We start from the raw sequence: 18,720 nt of genomic DNA, 5'->3' as shown, positions 1-18,720 counted from the left end.
AAAGACAAAATAAAAAAAAGTTGAAGTCAAGTGACAGAAAACAGTTTCAATGTCTGATAGAAGTGGAAACTTATACCAATAAAATCTGATTTTAGAACATTTTAAAATCATCTCAAATCATTGGAATAAACTGAAGTAATGGGAAATAAAATCACAAATCTGTATCAAAATAGAAAACAATATTATTTTTATGAAACTAATTTTTTTTTAAAAAAACTGACATCCTACTTATATTTAATATTAGATTAGAATAACTTGTTTTGAAAAAATTGAATCCAAACTGTAGTCAAAACCAAATCATTTTCTATATATATATTTCGATTTTCTATATTTAACTACAAAATCTGATATAAAACCACCAAAAATTGGACTAACTACCTCTAATTACAGGATACCACTTGAATATTTACAAGAGTAGCAGTAAAAATCTCATAGAATTATTGTATCTCCAGACTTGTACTCTTAGTATTTTATTTAGTTACAACCTCATTAGAAATAAAGGTTTAAGAACAATTAAAACATGCTCTTCCCTCTAAAATTCCTTCTTCAGCTCCTAAGAAAAGACCAAGGTCCTGTTCCTGTCCCAATCCTGTTACAGTCACATTCACATTCTGTTATATATAAAGTTTTTTACCTTTTTACTACAAGAAACAGAGAGTTTCATAGAGTTTTACCGCCAAAATCCAACGGCTGCTCTGAGACTCATGTAGATAGTGAGACCAAACCAAAGTCCAATAAACCCATGAGTCGACGAGAGAAAGAGTAAACACAAGATGCTAACTATAGCCACCATTACTAATGAAGCTGCGGCATAACCGAAATCGGATGCTCCAAAGTTAACTCCATCGAACACAAACGCTAAGGCATTGATTGGTTGTGTCCCTGCCACAAACTGTAGGAAACAAGAACCGATTTTAGCGAAAATGTTATGACATAATCTTGATCTGATTAGTGGTTTATAATGAGAACTTGTTGATTACCGGAAGTCCTATGCTAATTAGGTGTAAAACTTTATCGTCTTTGGTAAATACTCTTGCTCCAAAATGCAATCCTGCTCCAAGTATAACCGCAAGTACAAAACCGAGAACCAATCCCAACTGTCACAAGATTTAGTTCTTTAGTTTTCAAATTGATCAAACACAGAATCTTTATAAACTTAAGTAGATATAGGCCTCGATTGTTTGTTTGCGTTTGAATTTCCAATTACATATACATTTACAGTATATTTCTTCAAATAAATCCATAAGCTCAAACAAAGTTTCATTTCAAATGTTTTATTTCCTCATGTAAACGCTAAGATATATAAATGCATAAATTGTGTGTACCTGCAGGACACGAGAAGCAGTAGCTGCAGCTCTTTTGTAGTCCTTTTTCGCAAACGCGCTCGCTAGTATTGCCTTCAGGTAAAAAACATATGTTTAAACTTTAAACCACACGCTTAATCGAAAAAAGATGCAATGTAGAGACATCATGAGCTAAAAACCTGGCCAGCTACAGCGAACCCGTCTGCAAGAAGTGAAGTAGCTAACCAAACCTGCAAGCAAACTTGGAAAGCTGCCATGGAAGTTGATCCTTCTCGTGCAGCTAGTGACGCGGAAAGAGTTACACAGAATGTTACCGCGATTACTCTCATTAGCAAAAGAAAGCCTGGGAGAGAATAATCAAACAAGAAAAACAAGAACCAAATGGTGTTATTTTATTAGAGCTTTCACTTTGAACACATTGAAAATTTTCAACGTACTTTGCAATACCATTTTTCATGAATCTACACAATTGAAGATGTTTTGTACTCATGTTGAAGATATCAACTTGACCCATCAGTTTCCACAAGAGTATTCCACACATAAGGTATCTGAAAATGGACATAGAAACCTCTTGTAAATTAAACTAGAGTTCATTTTGAGATTAACCAAGCTTTACATGTGAAATTAAACTTACTGGGATATAACATGAGCAGTGGCTGCTCCTGTTACGCCTAGGCGGAAAACGAATATGAAAATCGGGTCGAGAATTATGTTTGTGACATCTCCAATCACTACGAAAGAGTTTTAAAAAGAAAAAGTGGATCATCACTTTGTTCTGTTTTCAAGGATTTTGAACCTATTATATATAAATGGTGTTACCAGTAGCGAATAGCGGAGTCGTGGTGTCTTTAAATCCACGGAAAACGCCTTGTGCCGCAAGTGAGAGTAAAACAGCGGGTGCACCAAGTGATCTTAAAGATAGATATCTCTGAGCAGGTCTCAGCATTGGAGAATCCTGTAAGAATAACACCATGCTTAAGAGATTTTGAATCTCATCACATCATCTATAGAGCTCAAAAGATCGATACTTTACGTGTTTAACTCCCATGAAACTCAAGAGAGGTTTGGCTGCGGATATAAGAAACACAGCTTGGAAAAGGCCAAGAAAGCCTCCAATGATTAAAGCAGATGAAGCTGATGGTATGTTTCTTTTCTTGGCTGGAGGTTTACTAATACTAAAGATACTGCTACCGGTTTTAAATTCATCTGATAAAGAATCTGAAATAAAAATTAACAAACTAATGATTATTACCAACCAAAAACAAAAAACAGAGGAGTGATAATGCTAACAAGAACAAATATACACCTTTATTTTTTTCAGGAATCAATTCTTGAGTTTCCTCAGTTGGATTGTTGATACCAGCTTCAATACATTCTTTATGATCTTGGACTGTGTCTTGCTGAGAACTACAAGCATCTTCCTCTGCTACAAATGAAGTTGTGATGCTAACGAGTGGGAAAATAGCGATTCTTGAAACTTGGTTGAACAAAGCAATAGAAACTCCAACTGCAGCAAGCTCTACAGGGCCTGTATATCATCACCAAAACAAGAACCAATCGAAGATATAAACCGATGATTTCCATTTTGAAATAAAAATAAATAAATGAAAGGAGTTGTTCTTGTTGTTACCAATTTGGCCTATGAAGGCTGTGTCAACTAGAGATGCAATAGGGTCAGCTGTTAAAGCAAGTGCTGCAGGTAAAGCTATTCGTACTATCTCTAAACCGAGCTCATCAAGTTTAAAAACTGATCTGATTCATCAAAAGCCAAACCAAATTTTCAAGTTTCTTCCCGATGATTGAGCATAAACAGAATCATACAAGAAAATGTTTTACCTGAAATCACTAAAGAAGATTTTAAGAGGGTTTCTTGGAAAATCTGTGTTGTATCCATCTTCAGACATCATTAAGAGATGTTACTGAAGCTTCTTGAGTCTCTAAGCTTCACAAGTACATTATAAGAATATGTATGCAGAATCTAGCAAAGTAAATGATTCTTGGTTAGCTTGGTGACATTTCATTAGATGCCCCCTAGAAAAAGATAAAAAGAGAAGTATTTCATTTTCAGGAATAAAGCTGTTTGGAGGCTTATAACCACACATTACAATTACCTTAGAATTCAAATTATTGATGACTTTAAGTCAAAACTCCAATTTTGTGTTGCCTCCAGAAATCTAGAGGGTTCCAGAAAATCTCAAAATTTGTCCTAAGAACAATTTTGCTTGGATCAAAGGCCGAAATTATTCCCACCTCTTCATATACAGAAAAAAAAAAAGGAAATTAAAGGAAAAATATCAAAAGAAATTAGAGAAGAGAAAGTTGGTTATAACCACAAATTTTCTATCACTAAAAGTTTGGTTAATGTCAATCACCAAAGAAAAAATCGAAAAATTGATTTTAATTAATGACAGAAAGCTACCCAATAATTTGATGAACACTTTATGAAAGAAAACAAAAAAGGGAATTTAACTTTAATCCAAAATGTGTAGAATTTGAAAAGGTGATAAGAACGAAGATAGCAAAAGAATGTAACGTAAAAGAAGAAGCCACCTTTTTTTCTGAACCAAGAAGAGAGGTCAATAATGTCTCTTTTCTTTTTTTTTTTCTATTTTTACGAAACAATTTCCCAGCAAAACTTTTACGATACAATTTCCCAGAAAAATAACAAAACAAATCCCAGCAAATTAAAATCCTCAGATATTTTTGTTCTAGCAGTTTGGCGAATGTTACACTCTGTTTTGGACTTTGGACCAAATAAAAAGAGTTAATTCAATAAGGGTTTTGGAAATAAATCTCAATGGACTCGAATGATATGAAAAAATGGAAACAATGAAGGAGTAGGAAAGTTGACAATAACAAAAAGAAATCAAGGATTAGAGAAAAAAAATGAATTCGAAAAACAAATGGTTGAGACTAAAGCCGATGGGTGTAGATGGAAGGTGGAACGTGTTTTAAGTTAAAAACATTCGAGATCATATAGATTATTTTGTTTCTTTTTAAAAGGGAAATAGAAAATAAAATAATAAAAATCGGGAACCGTGACTATTACTTTCGCATAAAATGACTTTATTGGTGAACTAAAACACCAAAAAAATACTCCACATGTATATTTTTTTGTTTTTACGAACTTACGATTTAGTACAATTTTTGATGCCTGTAAAATATTTCACAAAATTAATTAATTTGCTTGTAAATCATTTTACTTGTTAGATTTGAATAAATAAAAAATTGCTTGAATATTCAACGATTCTTTAAAATAAACATTGAATATGATATGCAAACATTTTATTTAGTTGTATTTACAAAAATGATTCATTTTGTTTATACACGTACGTGTTTTAAACAATATTTGTTGTATATACCTTCCTAGGATATGCACTAAGATGCTTAACTGAGTTAAGAAAATATAAAACTGCTAGTATATATTAAAGAATTTGATTGTACTTTAATCAGAAATAACCTTTCCCATAGGTACCTTTCCCATATGTACCTCTAAGCTATGTCCTGTGTGTATATAATTTAAGGTGTATATAAATATATATGTTTTCTCGGTTTGCGGTGGAACATTAGAGCACCCCAATTGGTGAGTCCTAATTAAGGACTCCTTACAATTTTTTAATACTAAATTTTGAATAAATGAGAGTTTAGAGTTTCTGTTGAATCCTTATATTTTTTATTGTCCAATGGTGGAGTTTTTATGTGGGTTTCTTAAAATAAATTTTTTTTTAAATATAATATTATAATATTTTTTATTTCACAAAACATAATAATTATTAGAAATATTAAAATTGTAAACATACATAACATAAAACCAAAACAAAAATATAGAAATGAAAAACTTGAATGACGATAAGAGTTAAGCTTGATTCGGACCAAATTTTTGCCATATATGTTCAACCAAATCAGCTTTCAATTGCTCATATTTAGTCCGATCACAAAGTCGGGTTCGAGTGACTATCATATTACCGAGATTCAGTATTGGTATCGGCTTGGCGACGATCACCATAATTCTCTAAGGCTTAATCGATATATTCATCAAACTTGTCATCCATCATTTTGTCGAGATTATAATGCGAAGAACCTGCCATTTTGGAATAAGTAGAATTTCTTGGAGTTAAAGAAGAGTGTTTTTGGGGTTTTGGAGTTGAAGAACAAAGAAGAGTGAAGACAATTGGATAAATAAGAAGAGCGATACATGGTTGTATATATAGAGAATATTTTCTAAAAATTGAGACAAGAATAGCTTTGAATACAAATTGTGGTCCGAATATTGTGATAGATACTACAAGCGGAGAGTAGAGTCCTCCAAACAACCGCATCAGGCTCAAAAGGCATTTTATTTATGAAGTCATACGCCTCGTTTAGTCGACTTGCACGTCCCAAGATATCTACCATTGCTCTGTAGTGAATCATCATTGGTTTGATCTTGTGTGCTTTCTCCATATCGTGGAAGTATTTGTACCTGTCATCCACCAATGTCGTGTGGCTACAAGCGCATAAAACACCGAGAAATGTCACCTAGTTTGGTCTCACCGTTGATTCTTTCATCATCTTCGCGAATAGTTGAAGGGCTTCTTCTGCAAATCCATATTGTGCTAAACCTACAATATAATCATGGCACTCCAAGTCCAAACATTTTTGTCAACCATTCTTTCGAAAACTAACCTAGCATACTCTAATCCACCAGATTTTGCAAAACAACCATTGTCGTCTCATCCGGACAAAACCTCCTACCAATCATCTCACAAAAACACTTAAACACCAAATTGAACTTACCATTCTCAACAAGAGCTGTCATAGTCGAGTTCCAAGAAACAAAATTTCTGTCAGTCATTTCGTCGAACACCTTCCTGGGTCCTGGCATCAGAAGTTTTCTTACAAGAACCATATAGATGAATCAAATAATTCCCAACATACACATCAGAATCAAACCCATGTTTCAAAACCTCAACTTGAATCTGTCTACCCGCAGTGAGACCTAAAAACGAAGCACAAGCCTTGAGAAGAAAAGGAAAAGTAAGCTTATTAGGTTTGATTCCTCGTCTCTCCATCTCAGAATAAAACCAAATCGATTCTACTAGAGTATCACTCGAAGAATAGCCTCTACTGAGCATATTAATTCCAAGTAGAAGGAGTCAAATCTGAAGAGTGAAGCAGAAGGGTTCGCGCAAAGGTAAGGTCTTTGAGTCAAAGACTTTGACGAGGGATAGTGATGAACCCCGTACAAGCTCGCTGATGATAAAGCTGTCATTTTGGAGTGAGGAGACATGGATTTGACCATGGATCTGTAGAAGATGTTTAAATGAGGAACATAGCTTGAGAAAGATAAGACATTGGTGTTTCCTGGATTTGAAGCTTGAATCTGAATCCGTAGAGCTTCGGAGAAAACAAGGAGGAGAGAAGGCAAATCGATTTCAAAGGAAAAAAAAACACGGGATAGTAAATTTTTTTTTTTTTTCTACAGTTTTCCAATAAGAGAATGACACGTACACGAACCTTAAAAACCAGAAAACACCTAATGCAAGGTGCGAACCTTGCTTAATACCACAATTTTGAATTATTTTTTGACTTTTTTTCTTTAAGATTCTTCTAAGAAACTCACAAGGTCCTCCCAATGGACCTGCTCTTAGAACTAGAATTTTTTTCCCCAAAGTAATAGATTTATATTCTTTGCAAAATAGGAAGGTAATTTGTTTTTTTTTTTTTAATAAGAAACAAAATATAATTGATTGAAATATCACCGCAAGAGTGATTTGATAATTTGTTTTGGACATCTGATGAACTTTATCTTGTCATTGTTCAGAATATTATTTCATATACTCATTAGAGTCAATAAAGTAACAAATACAATATTTTTCTAAAATTATTCAATCAAACATAGTAATTAAAAAAAAATATTGATGGAACTTTGTAGTCTTAAAGAGTTTCAAAGCTAATCACATTATTATATGTATCTTAGACGTTAAGCTATTGATGACACTAACTCATTAAGTCAAACTTGAATTTAGTGTTGACTCTTGTGTTTGCCCCCCAGATAAACCAGATAACCCAAATTCGTATAACTAGTTTCAAGAATTTTGAAGAAGCTAAATTTAGTTATAGCTAGAGAATTTCTATCAATGAAAAAATATCGGAAAGATGATGTTGTCATGGTTATGTACTTATGTTGATGTTGAGAGAGTATTATCCAACAGTTTTATGAAATCTGTATAATAATTGATACCAAAAGAAAAAAAGATCTATAATAATTGTGAATTTTACTTTGTAACGAAAAAACCAAATGCGTAAAACCTATTAGAGCATCTCCAATGGTGAGAGTTCTTTATGGGCTCTCTCCAATTATTTAATATAAATTTTGAGAGAACCAACTCTCTTTGGGTTCTCAAATCTCTCTTTAGAGAACCAACTTTTCTCATAATTCAATTTTTGATTTAATTTTAATCATTTTTCATAAGAGAAACTCACAAGAGAGCTCCCATTGGAGTTGCTCTTAGAGCATTTACAGTGGGAAGTTCTCTCAAAGTCTCTCAAAATATATTATTATAATATACATAAATTAGTTTAATTGCATAATTAAATTTTAAGTAATAAATTTTATTTAAAATCAATTACATGTTGCCATGTGTGACATGAATTTCTCAAAAGGTTCTCAAAAGTTTTCAGGTCATAACCCATGCTCAGGTCTCTCTCTTACTTTTTATTATTTTCATTTTTTATATTTTTGAGAAAACTCGTGAGAACCTCCTACTGCACTGCACATGCTCTTAGGTGGTTATGATCTGAGAACGCAATGCGTATAGATGGAAGGTTTATAATTGGAAAGGCCAGCGAAATTTTTTTCTTTTAAAGGGAATTAAAAATATTTTCATTTGTAGAAATATCCTGAACTTTACAACTTTCGCATAAATTAATGTTTTTTAATTACATCAAATTACTGTTGTTGGTAAACTATAAGATTAAAAAAAAAACAAAGATATTTGCAAATAAAATAACCAAACCTTTTGCAGTTTGAAAGAAGGAAATAGCAACAGAGTGTTATAAACACAGTTGGTAATTGTGCACTCTAAATATGACTCAATGATCTCTGCTAATATTATAGCAACCCCAAAATCCGCTTTGCTTCACTTGTAATGTAACTGAATCCAAATTCATTCAATAAGATATCTTGATGATATGCATCAAAAGCTATCATCAGAAAAAATGTAGATGTGTTAAGGAAGCTATTTATGATAGTATGTTGAATTTTTTAAGGAACTAACCTCGATTTAGTGATTAATTTGTAGCTTTTTACTGTTGGTTAGGGGTGGGTAAAAAAGACGTAACCGAAAAAACAATCCAAATCAAACCTAAACTAAAGAACTGTTTGGTATTATTAAAAGCTTCCGGTTTGGGTTTGGATTGGTTAAATGTTAAAACCATAAAATTTTCAGCTTTTGAGTTAGTTCGAATATTATTTGTTTATATTTTGTTAGTAAGATGCATTTCTTTGCTTATATTTGGTTAGTAAGATGCATTTTTTAAGGGAAAAACATGTACGTGTATAAATTTAAAAAAAAATCGTGAAACTTGACTATTACATCATTTACATTCGCATAAGACATAACTCTCTTGGTAAACTAAAAAAAAAAACGACAAAAATGAGGTTCATCATTACAGAAATCCCACATATATAGATTCAGATCAATACAAGCTAAAAACTTTACTTGAACCAGCGGAAAATAGCAACAAAGCTTAGCTATACTTAACAATTAACTTAGCCATTGGTGTACACAGATTCACCGGGATCCATGTGCATCCATCCATGCCTCTCGCATCCCACTCCGATGACTCGATCTTCCATCGCCTTAGCTACGTACCGATAACAACCTTCTTTGTACCGGCTACCAATGATTCATCCAACAACATACTTACTTAGCCAATCACCCCCACATGACTATGCATGAAGAGAGATGTCTGGATTCCTCATCACACAAAACACCCATGGGCGGATCCGGAACTTATTTTAGTATGGGGCACAATATTATAAAATAATTTTATCAAAAAAATATAGTATAAATTTTTTATAAGAATTTATCCTATTTTCTTCTATATTTTGAAATTTTTTCATCACTATTTCATTTATTATTTTATAAATAATTATGTGTTGTAAATTAAACTAAACAATCGTTTAAAAGTAATTTAGGCCGACTATGCCTCATATCTCATGACTATCATTTTAATTTGTTAATATTTATGTGGTCTAAGGGCACATTTGTTTTTTCAGTTGGGTTAATATGGCATTTTAGTGTATTTTTTTGTGTTGTTAACGTAAAGTATTTAAGTGTCTTAATCAAAATTACTTGAAAAATAAATAAAAGAGTATAGGGCACGTGCCCACCCTTCTCAAGCCATAGATCTGCCCCTGAAAACACCCGTGTTACCTATAGGAACCACACAAACATGATCCACCCGATCAACAGGAAATAGACATGATCCTTCCGATCATCAGAACATAAGACATGATCCTTTCGATCATCAGATACCAGTCATCGATCCTTCACTTGGATCTCAATAAGAAAATAACTCATTATTTTCTTTCCGGAGAGGTAGAGACCAATCTGACCATGTCACCATTTGAGGAAAAAACGTTAATAGCTGTCAAATATTATAGAATAGAATATATTATTGAGTTGTGTTTTATATGAGAATACAAGATACATATATATAGTGTCAACATTAATATAATGCTAACACCAACATAATATAAACTTTCCTAAACACATAAGGAAATAGCTTGTACAAGAAGTAATATAGAGATCTAGAATATTCTTCGGTTTAGACTTCACGGGCTTCACTTCATAATGGAGTTTAACGGTCTATATTACTTGGTCTGCAAGATACATATCTTGCTTATCTCCAATACTCCCCGCACAAAAAAGGTGGGACGCGAAATGCAAAATATGCAACCACAAAGCGGAACACCTATGTCGTGGACATCATGTCGAGGACGGACAAATCATATCAACAGACTCCTCATGGTATAAACTTCAATCTTCAAAAAAGAGGGTGGAACTTCAGCTCGTCTTTGGTCTTGGTAAAAGGGAATAACAACATCCCGTAGGCGCAAATCCTGCAACTCCACAAATAATCGTCATATCTTGGACAGTCCACAAACCGGACTAAAAAAAAGACTTAAAACATGAGCGTTCCAATAAACTCCCCCGTAATATGAGAAATCAAAACTCATATAAAAAATTGAGATATTCTAAACTCAAGAATAAATCTCATAAATAAATAACTACTTGTGAAAGCCCAAACCCTTAAAAAATAATTCTTCAAAGAACTCTAATTCTTGTACTAAACCAAACCATAAACTCAAAATAAAACCAAAACCTTAACTTAGAATAAAAAAAATATAATACCCTCATGTGGACGTCAAAGCAAACTTTGCTTCACGCCATCATCCGGATCGTCTTCGTCACCACCGTCTTCGATGGCTTCACATCCCATGGTTATTGTGACCACAAGATTTTTAGTGCAAAAGCGTTTAATTTAGATCTACAAAGATCGACTTCTTTGATATCATGTCAAATATTATAGAATAGAATATATTATTGAGTTGTGTTTTATATGAGAATACAAGATACATATATATATATATACTAGAAATTAACCCGCGGTACACCGCGGGCCTATAATTTTACTAAATAATAAAATTAATTTTTCTTTTTCAGGTTGAGAGCCCGCGGTATACCGCTGGAAATATTAATTTTACATGTTGTGACATTGATTTTAATATTGTATATTTTTAGTAGAGAAAATTGTGTAGTGTATGAAAAAATGATAAATTGTTTACAATAAAAATCTGTCATATTAATTATGATTTAGCGGTAAAATGGAATTTTGAAATCTTGGTAATGAATGTTTTAGGGGTAAGGAAAATACTATGTTTTTAGGAAAACATATACTTAGACACGCCGCACGCGTTTGTATTAAACAGATATCAAAACAAAAAAAAGAATTAAAATCGTAGAAACATTACATCATTAATAGAAAATAGAGAATACACAATGAAAATAAAAATTAGATTGCTCAAAAACTGAAGCATAGATGCTGAGAGAAGTTTGTGTGGATGAATGAAAAATGATTTGCCGAATAGCAGAGCCTATATTTATAATGTTTAGAATTAGGTTGCTTTATTAGGGTTTTAAGAAAAGCATATTCTACAAAATATTCTATAGCGTAGATATGCTATAGTTAATCGCATCAGAATATCTAAACGAAATTAATTTTAGTTTCTATCGTTAAAGATCTTAACATATTTGATTTGCGCTTTCGCGATTTTTATAATTTTGCAGTAAACCAACTTTATGACTTTCCATAGTTCAAGATCGTAGAGAATATTTGATGGTTAATCTGATAATTAGAAGATTCTATATATTTTAGCGAAATTTTTTCCCTAAATAACGAAGAAGTTACCATATACTTCGGAATTGTATTTGTTGATTTGATATTCGATTTTAAATTGAATAATTTACATAGAAGTTACCATACAAGTCCGGTAAGGTTTCTTATTTTTGCTGTCAAAAATACTCATATATCCGATTATCATTATTTCTATCAAAAATACCCAATTTATTAACTACATTTATTTTATAATAATTCAAAATAATATAAATATAACATCAAATAAAAGTGAAATGAGAATTATATAATTCTGTTTAAATTAGGTCGAGAGATTGTAAAAAATTAGCTCAAATTTGTTAATTAGCATTAACTCATCATATTTTATATCTTTTTCTGTAAAAATCGTGAAGAATATATGTCATAAATAATGAGTTTAGATATAGAAATAGTTAAAAATATAGATATTTTTAGAGTTTATAAATTAATTTCGTTTTGGATATTGCCAAAATTTAAAGAAAGATCCAATTGAATATTTTTGGTCACAAAAAAAAACTACCCATAAAGATTAAAATTTAGGATTATAGTTATTTCAAATTTTAAACTAATTTAGATTTTATAATTTTCATAAATACGAAAATAATTTGTTCACCTATATCAGAAAATATAACTAAAACAAATTACGTAATATTATATAAAAATTTAAAATAAATAACTATTTTCATTTTATGGTGTAGACAAATTATTATTAGTATTTACTATTTATGTAATTTAGTTTCAAAAATAATTTAGAAAAATAACAAACATTAAATTTTATAACAAAACAAATTATTTTCGTAAGAATTTGTCCCCAAATTAATATTTACAAAATATTTATTTTAATCACATATTTTTTCTATATAAAAATAAGTAGTTAGATAATTATGGTTAGAAGTAGTTAAGGTAAATAACAAATATGGTTAGTTTAGAGATATCATATATATATAACAAATAAGATTATTTACCATTAAAATAGGTAACTTATTTGTTTTGTTATACGCATATTCTCTTAAAGAAAATTAATAATTAGGTGTGGGGAGAAGTTAAGGAAATTAACAAATATGAATTAATAAAGGAATTAATTTCGTTTTAATATTGCCATAAATTTTTTCAGTTTGAAATTAATAAAGGCTTCATTTATTAGTTTGAAATTAAGACAACATCCCTAAAATTGCTTATCCAAGATCCGAATAGACTAAAACCGGGTCAAACCCGGATCCAAAAGAATTAAAGCAAAAAAGTACTGTAAAAATGTATATGTAGATATATATATATATAGTGTCAACATTAATATAATGCTAACACCCACATAATGTAAACTTTCCTAAACACATAAGGAAATAGCTTGTACAAGAAGTAATATAGAGATCTAGAATATTCTTCGGTTTGGACTTCACGGGCTTCACTTCATAATGGACTTTAACGGTCCATATTACTTGGTTTGCAAGATACACATCTTGCTTATCTCCAATAATAGCCGATTGCCAACAAAAGAGATACAAACACGAGCACCAAGTAAAACTGAGCTTGGTTTGAACCCAGGCCGAATAACCTATCTTTTGCCAAAACGAACATATATTCATCTGTTAGGGTGGATCCCAAATTCTTTTTCTTAACAGTCAGTCACTAATAAAAAATACATCTCAGTTTCAAAAGCATTATAAAATTTTAAGAAGTTTTAATATAAACTTTCAAATTTAAGTTTCTTTGAGTCTTGATTCTACAGCTAATTCATCAATTTACGATCTGGCTCATTCAATTAAATGTTGGGTTAGTTCATGGGATCCAAAAACGTTCCCAAAACAATCAAGAACAAAAGTATGAAGAATAATTCTCTTTTAAGGAATGGAATAAGCAAAATCATCTAAGTTTTACAGAATCTATCGATATCATTTGAGGCTTGTTAGAAAAAAGCTAATAGATTTTATTCAATAACAAAATTCGACATGTCAAAGTTTTACATTATAAGATCTGATCACATCGATGAGCAATAAATTGGCTTAAAAAGACAAAGACGGTTGTTAACAGATAAACCAAAGTACAAAATCCATCCATATAGTTTGTTCTATAACCAAACAAAAAGCCAAAACATACTAAACGTTAATTCTTGTTGTCCTCTTTGACCGGGGAAGGCCGAACCAAACTGGGGATATATGTATGGAGATGCGGGTGAGATTGATCAGATAGAACCTCATACTGATCTATTTTGATTTTTTCGAACGTATCTCCTTTTACAATGTAGATGTAAGCCTGATTAGTTTCATCATAACAACAAATGACAAGCCTCTTAGCATCATCGTTGTCGAGGAAGTAAGTTAGGTCAGGACGGTTATACCAATAAAATGAAAATTTAGGGAAATTAGGTATTAACACTGTCATGAGTTTTATCCACACCACGTCCTCTTCTAATCCTACCTCCCTATTATTGATTTTATTCTTTGTCAACCAAATCTTTATCGTTGATGTTTTATTGCATAAGTTTAACAATGAAAGATGATCTTTCCTAAAAACCGCAAGGGCTAGAACATTGTCGTCATCGTACTTAAACGGTAGACGACAAAAAGTCGTTTGTCTTTCTGTTGAAAAACTGAAGCTTCTAATGAAAATACCATTGTTAAAATCTACACCAGCCCAATACAAAGTTCCATTCAGAGATACGCAATTTGATTGGAAAATTGACCAAGTACTATCACACCCAAATTCTTTGAATTTCTTTGCATATAACCCAATCTCATAAATCCTGGATTTTGTTGATGGGTCACCTTCATATTTATAATAATTCAACATCTTGTATTGTTTTTTGTTATCATAACCTATGTCATATGTGATTGGATAACGATTTTTGGATGCCAATAATCTTGCATGGAAGGTTGACTGACACCATTAGGTTTAAGATGAAAATAAGGATTATACTTGGGTGTCACATAATTTTCTAAATTATAAAACAACAATATGTACTATATAAGGTCTCTAAAAAAATATAATAAAATATAAATAATTTCATAAGGTAATATACAAAAAAATAAGTAAAAACAAATAGATTTTTTTGACTAAAATATTAAATTTAGGAAGAAATATGTAAAATGTATTAGATACTTCCAGATAAAATAAACTGTATGTAGATAAGCTATATTAATTTGGATTTGTTTCATCATAGCTATTTTAATATTTTAAACAAAAAAATATATATATTATCGTGAACTTATTTAGTGGTACATGAATTATTTCACTTCCTAGATTGACACATATCAAAATGCATTTATATATTGTTTTGATATGTTTTTGTCAAACTAAAAATATGTTACATGTATCAAAATAAAGCCTCTTGAAAGGAAAAAATAAACTAATTGCAAAGATTAAAATATACCATAATAAAATGCAAATTTTTGTTGAGCAAATATATTATATTTATGAATAATGATTTAAATGTAATGTAGTAGTCAAAATATAGTAAACTGTATATATATGGGATTGGTTTCACACAGTATGCATATATATATACTATTTTATGCCAATTGTTTTTAACTTACAGATCTGAGTCATTTGACACATCTCAAAATAATGTTCCCCATTTTTTTGGTTAAATTGCTTACACCTTTTGTTTTCAAATTCATTTATTTATTGGATGTTATTTAAGCATGCATTAAAATTTAATTGTTTTCTTACATCTAATTTATCCATTTATATTACATCATAATTAAAACTAGGGAAAATTGGAAATAAAGGACAAATATTTAAACTTTTGTCCATCTATGCATTCTATGATTAGATGTCAAATATTCCTAAACTATCCCTTCCATTATATTTAACCAATTTTTTCAAGGAAAACTAAGAACAATTTGTAGAAAAATGATGAAGAAGACATGAGGATGCATAAAATATAGAAAAATGTCATTTTTGTTTATGTTTTGGATGGATAAATTTTGATCTATGAAGTTTATAATACACCTTCTGACATTTAGAATTTGTATTCTATACACTCTACATATTCTACGAAATTTAGATCATGGGTTCTACACACTCTACATGTTCTACGAAATTTAGAAATCATTTTTGATCTATGGTATTTAGAATACTAGTTTTCTATGATTTTTAAAATACATATTCTATACTTTTCTCTTTGTTCTATTAAAATTAGAATACTTTTTCTATCATATATACATGTTCTAAAAATGTTAGAAAACGTATTCTTAAGTTTTCTCTAGATTCTATAAAATTTAGAAATTACATTCTATGATATTAGAATTTCTTTTTTAAAAAAGAAACAAAATCTTAAAATAAGGAGATCGAATATAGAGGTTTTGTTCCCATTTAATTTACTGTATGGTTCTTTATTATTTTAATAGTGTTGCTAGAATGATTGCCGGGAACAAGAAGACAGTCTTTTTTTCATGTTTAGTTTCAGTTTAGAACTAAGTTCCCTTTTTATTTTTTATTTTTGCTCTCTCATTCCCAATTCTTAAACCATGTTTGTCCTCCTACAATACAAAACAGAGTAATCTATGTTTGGATTCTTTGTTTCACATAGTTTTGTTTAGTGTTTTCCTATTGTTAAAAGGTATGAATTGCAAGATTATTCGAGCTTCAAAAAACTCAACTTTGAAAAATTATAGAGACTAAACTGATATTGCAGAGATTAAGTTGATGTGGAAAATGATTCCTCTTTTGAATTAGTAATAACAGTTATATATGACTTCGTAAAGAGAAATGAAGTGGCATAACAAACTTGCTGTATTAAACTACAAAAAAATACGAATATGTCAATCAATGCTTCCTTATAATAAACCTAAAAGCTACAAAAAATAAAAAAATTAAACTGACATATTCCATATCCTTGTAATAATATAATCGTATTTGAGAAAAAGCAAACACAAAATAGAAAAATTAAATTGATTTAGAAAAATATTTAAAGTTTTGAATTTTTTAAAAAAACTGAGGATATAATAGGATTTTAATTATATTAAAGCATATGTCACCAATTTTGAATTTAGAATGCATAGATGGACAAATGTTTAAATATTTATCCTTTATTTCTAATTTTCCCGTTTTTAGTTATCAATATGTATATACTATTTTATGCCAATTCTTTTTACTTACTAGATTTGAGTCATTTGACACATATCAAATAATTTTCTCCACTTTTTTTATATTGCTTTCACCATTTCTTTTTCAAATTCGTTTACTTAATGAGTGTTATTTAAGCATGGATTTTAATATAGTTATTATTTTCTTACATCTAATTTATTCATTTATATGAAATCGGATGCAAGAGTTGGCAAACTTTTTCATCACCGCCAAGCGCCAAGATATGTAGCGTAAATGTGCAGTTACGTTGGTAGGTATAGACCCGATGCATGAAAGACATGGAGGCCTATGAGATGAGAAGTGCAACTTGACAGAAATATACTTAACTGAATATCATGCTTATTTGCTTAAATCTCTCATACTCTTTGAACAAATAGGTAATGTTGTCGTAGTTATGACTAGTTACCGTTGTGATCTGATGGCGTAGGTACCCTTAACTAGTGTCTGGCGCGTTGTAACTTGTAACACTTCTCTTAATTAGTGTGTGCCCTGAGTCAATAGAAAATAGCTTGCCCAACAGAAGTGTAATGTTATCTCTAGTAGCAACAGAAGGAGATAGTCCCAGTTCCCCTTGTTTTTCCAACAGGAATGGTGCTGTTTCCGCAAAAATATATTGCTTGATGAACTAAACAAAATTCATTAACTTACACATCTACGAAAATATAAATATTGAACAATTGAAAAATAGTTCTTCTGTATAATCGCAGCGATTGCGACCGGCAACCAAGAATACAGCTTTACTTCTCCTTCAATTCTTCTATATCTCTCATTTTTTCTTGTCGCAACGACTTAATTTCAGGATTTCAGAGTCACTCAAATTAATAGCGACACTACCCATGCCTTTAATTTGAAGCTGCGACTGTCGCGAGTTTGAAAACCATGTACAGATCTCGACGGAGAAGACGATAGAGAAGATAATTTACATAAAAAAAAATGAACTTTAATTGGGAATTAGCAAAATTTACAATTGTACCCTTGAAAACCCATATAATTACATAAGCAGTTGTTAATGAAAAAGTCTCAGGGAGAGTCGCACACTCTAAAAAGAACACGGCCGAAATTAACTAAAGTCAGACAATCCTTTAATTAAACTACAAATAGAGAATACTGCTGACATAGCAACATGAGCCAGAGGCATAACATATGTTTTTGAAAGCACAATTACCAACGTCATCAAAAATATTGTCTACGAGTCCTTCAACTCTAACTCTTCTTTCCATCATCTTCTCTACATCGTAACAGAAAATCTCAAAAGGATCAGAGAACCACAGTGGAACATACACAATCTCTCCAGCAGCAATGATCCCCGCAAAGTGCAAGCTCAAATCCAAAAAAAATGAACGGGTGAAAGAAGGAAGGACAAAAGTCTTATGTGACCAAACTTGATTCTTAACATCATCAATGTTATAATACGCAGCTAACTTCCCAAGGTAGTTTGTTAGGACACCTGCCAATTTTTCAGGTGTTTTAATGAGACGTAGTTGCTCGGACCCAACATCAAAACTACTCACTGCCTTGCATTTATTGATCCATGGATTCAAGCAAACATCGTAATACACAATTCCATCAATGTATACTCCACTATTATTATAATTATAATAGTGGATATCGCTTTCGACGCGCCTCCATGAGTAAGAAGATTGTTGACCTCCCAACGTGCATACACTATGTTCAATAACTAAACTAGTGTGTTGCTTCATCACCAGGCACAATACTTTGTATTGAGCATTGCTTCGGGTGTACGGGTGTATCCCAAGTACATTTTATGTAGTTTATAATCAGTAGGATTGTCGTCTTCGGGTAAGACCATGACTTGTCTTGTGGTTGGATTACATACCACGAAACGACGCTGATTGAGGAAACAACATATGAAGCCACGAATTGAATTACTCTGCATGATGTAATCAGA

At 31.1% G+C, this 18,720-nt stretch overlaps 2 protein-coding genes and 1 pseudogene across 4 annotated transcripts; all 3 read right to left on the bottom strand.

Annotated features, from left to right (window-relative positions):
* Positions 1–345: 345 nt before the first annotated feature.
* Positions 346–4,254, bottom strand: LOC9327693 (protein DETOXIFICATION 42). 3 transcript variants are annotated; one of them, XM_021013960.1, is made up of 14 exons: positions 3,855–4,254; positions 3,416–3,556; positions 3,141–3,335; positions 2,935–3,056; positions 2,611–2,832; positions 2,338–2,522; positions 2,124–2,259; positions 1,939–2,035; positions 1,752–1,852; positions 1,484–1,647; positions 1,326–1,397; positions 981–1,097; positions 675–892; positions 346–589 (listed from the first exon to the last, which is right to left on the bottom strand). In XM_021013960.1, exons 3-14 carry the CDS (start codon positions 3,209–3,211, stop codon positions 547–549), a joined length of 1,548 nt encoding a protein of 515 aa, XP_020869619.1. In that variant the 5' UTR covers positions 3,212–3,335; positions 3,416–3,556; positions 3,855–4,254; the 3' UTR covers positions 346–546. The 3 variants fall into 3 exon arrangements, with proteins under 3 accessions (XP_020869619.1, XP_002891631.2, XP_020869620.1); XM_002891585.2 differs by lacking the exon at positions 3,855–4,254 and having other exon boundaries at positions 3,141–3,282; positions 3,416–3,635; XM_021013961.1 differs by lacking the exons at positions 3,416–3,556; positions 3,855–4,254 and having other exon boundaries at positions 2,935–3,051; positions 3,141–3,198.
* A 1,203-nt stretch (positions 4,255–5,457) lies between these two features.
* Positions 5,458–6,715, bottom strand: LOC9330372 (annotated as a pseudogene).
* A 7,111-nt stretch (positions 6,716–13,826) lies between these two features.
* On the bottom strand, positions 13,827–18,511 carry LOC9327691 (putative F-box only protein 11). Its single transcript, XM_002891583.2, has 3 exons — positions 17,977–18,511; positions 17,777–17,850; positions 13,827–14,600 (listed from the first exon to the last, which is right to left on the bottom strand). The coding sequence occupies exons 1-3, from the start codon at positions 18,509–18,511 to the stop codon at positions 13,827–13,829; spliced, it is 1,383 nt and encodes a 460-aa protein (XP_002891629.2).
* Between the last annotated feature and the right edge of the window lie 209 nt (positions 18,512–18,720).

This window comes from Arabidopsis lyrata (genome assembly GCF_000004255.2).
Source record: "Arabidopsis lyrata subsp. lyrata unplaced genomic scaffold ARALYscaffold_1, whole genome shotgun sequence".
In the NCBI taxonomy this organism is placed as follows: domain Eukaryota; kingdom Viridiplantae; phylum Streptophyta; class Magnoliopsida; order Brassicales; family Brassicaceae; genus Arabidopsis; species Arabidopsis lyrata.
Note: the sequence above shows the minus strand (reverse complement) of the source record. Positions and strands in the feature narration are given on the sequence as shown.

Coding starts and splice junctions, on each gene's coding strand:
- LOC9327693 (XM_021013960.1), bottom strand. CDS start 3,211: ATGATGTCTGAAGATGGATACAACACAGATTTTCCAAGAAACCCTCTT. Junction 3,057..3,140: donor ATCTTCTTTAGTGATTTCAG/GTAAAACATTTT, acceptor TTGATGAATCAG/ATCAGTTTTTAAACTTGATG. Junction 1,648..1,751: donor GTGTAGATTCATGAAAAATG/GTATTGCAAAGT, acceptor ATTCTCTCCCAG/GCTTTCTTTTGCTAATGAGA.
- LOC9327691 (XM_002891583.2), bottom strand. CDS start 18,511: ATGAAGCAACACACTAGTTTAGTTATTGAACATAGTGTATGCACGTTG. Junction 17,851..17,976: donor CAATATTTTTGATGACGTTG/GTAATTGTGCTT, acceptor TGTTCTTTTTAG/AGTGTGCGACTCTCCCTGAG. Junction 14,601..17,776: donor GGGTTTTCAAGGGTACAATT/GTAAATTTTGCT, acceptor TAATGGTGTCAG/TCAACCTTCCATGCAAGATT.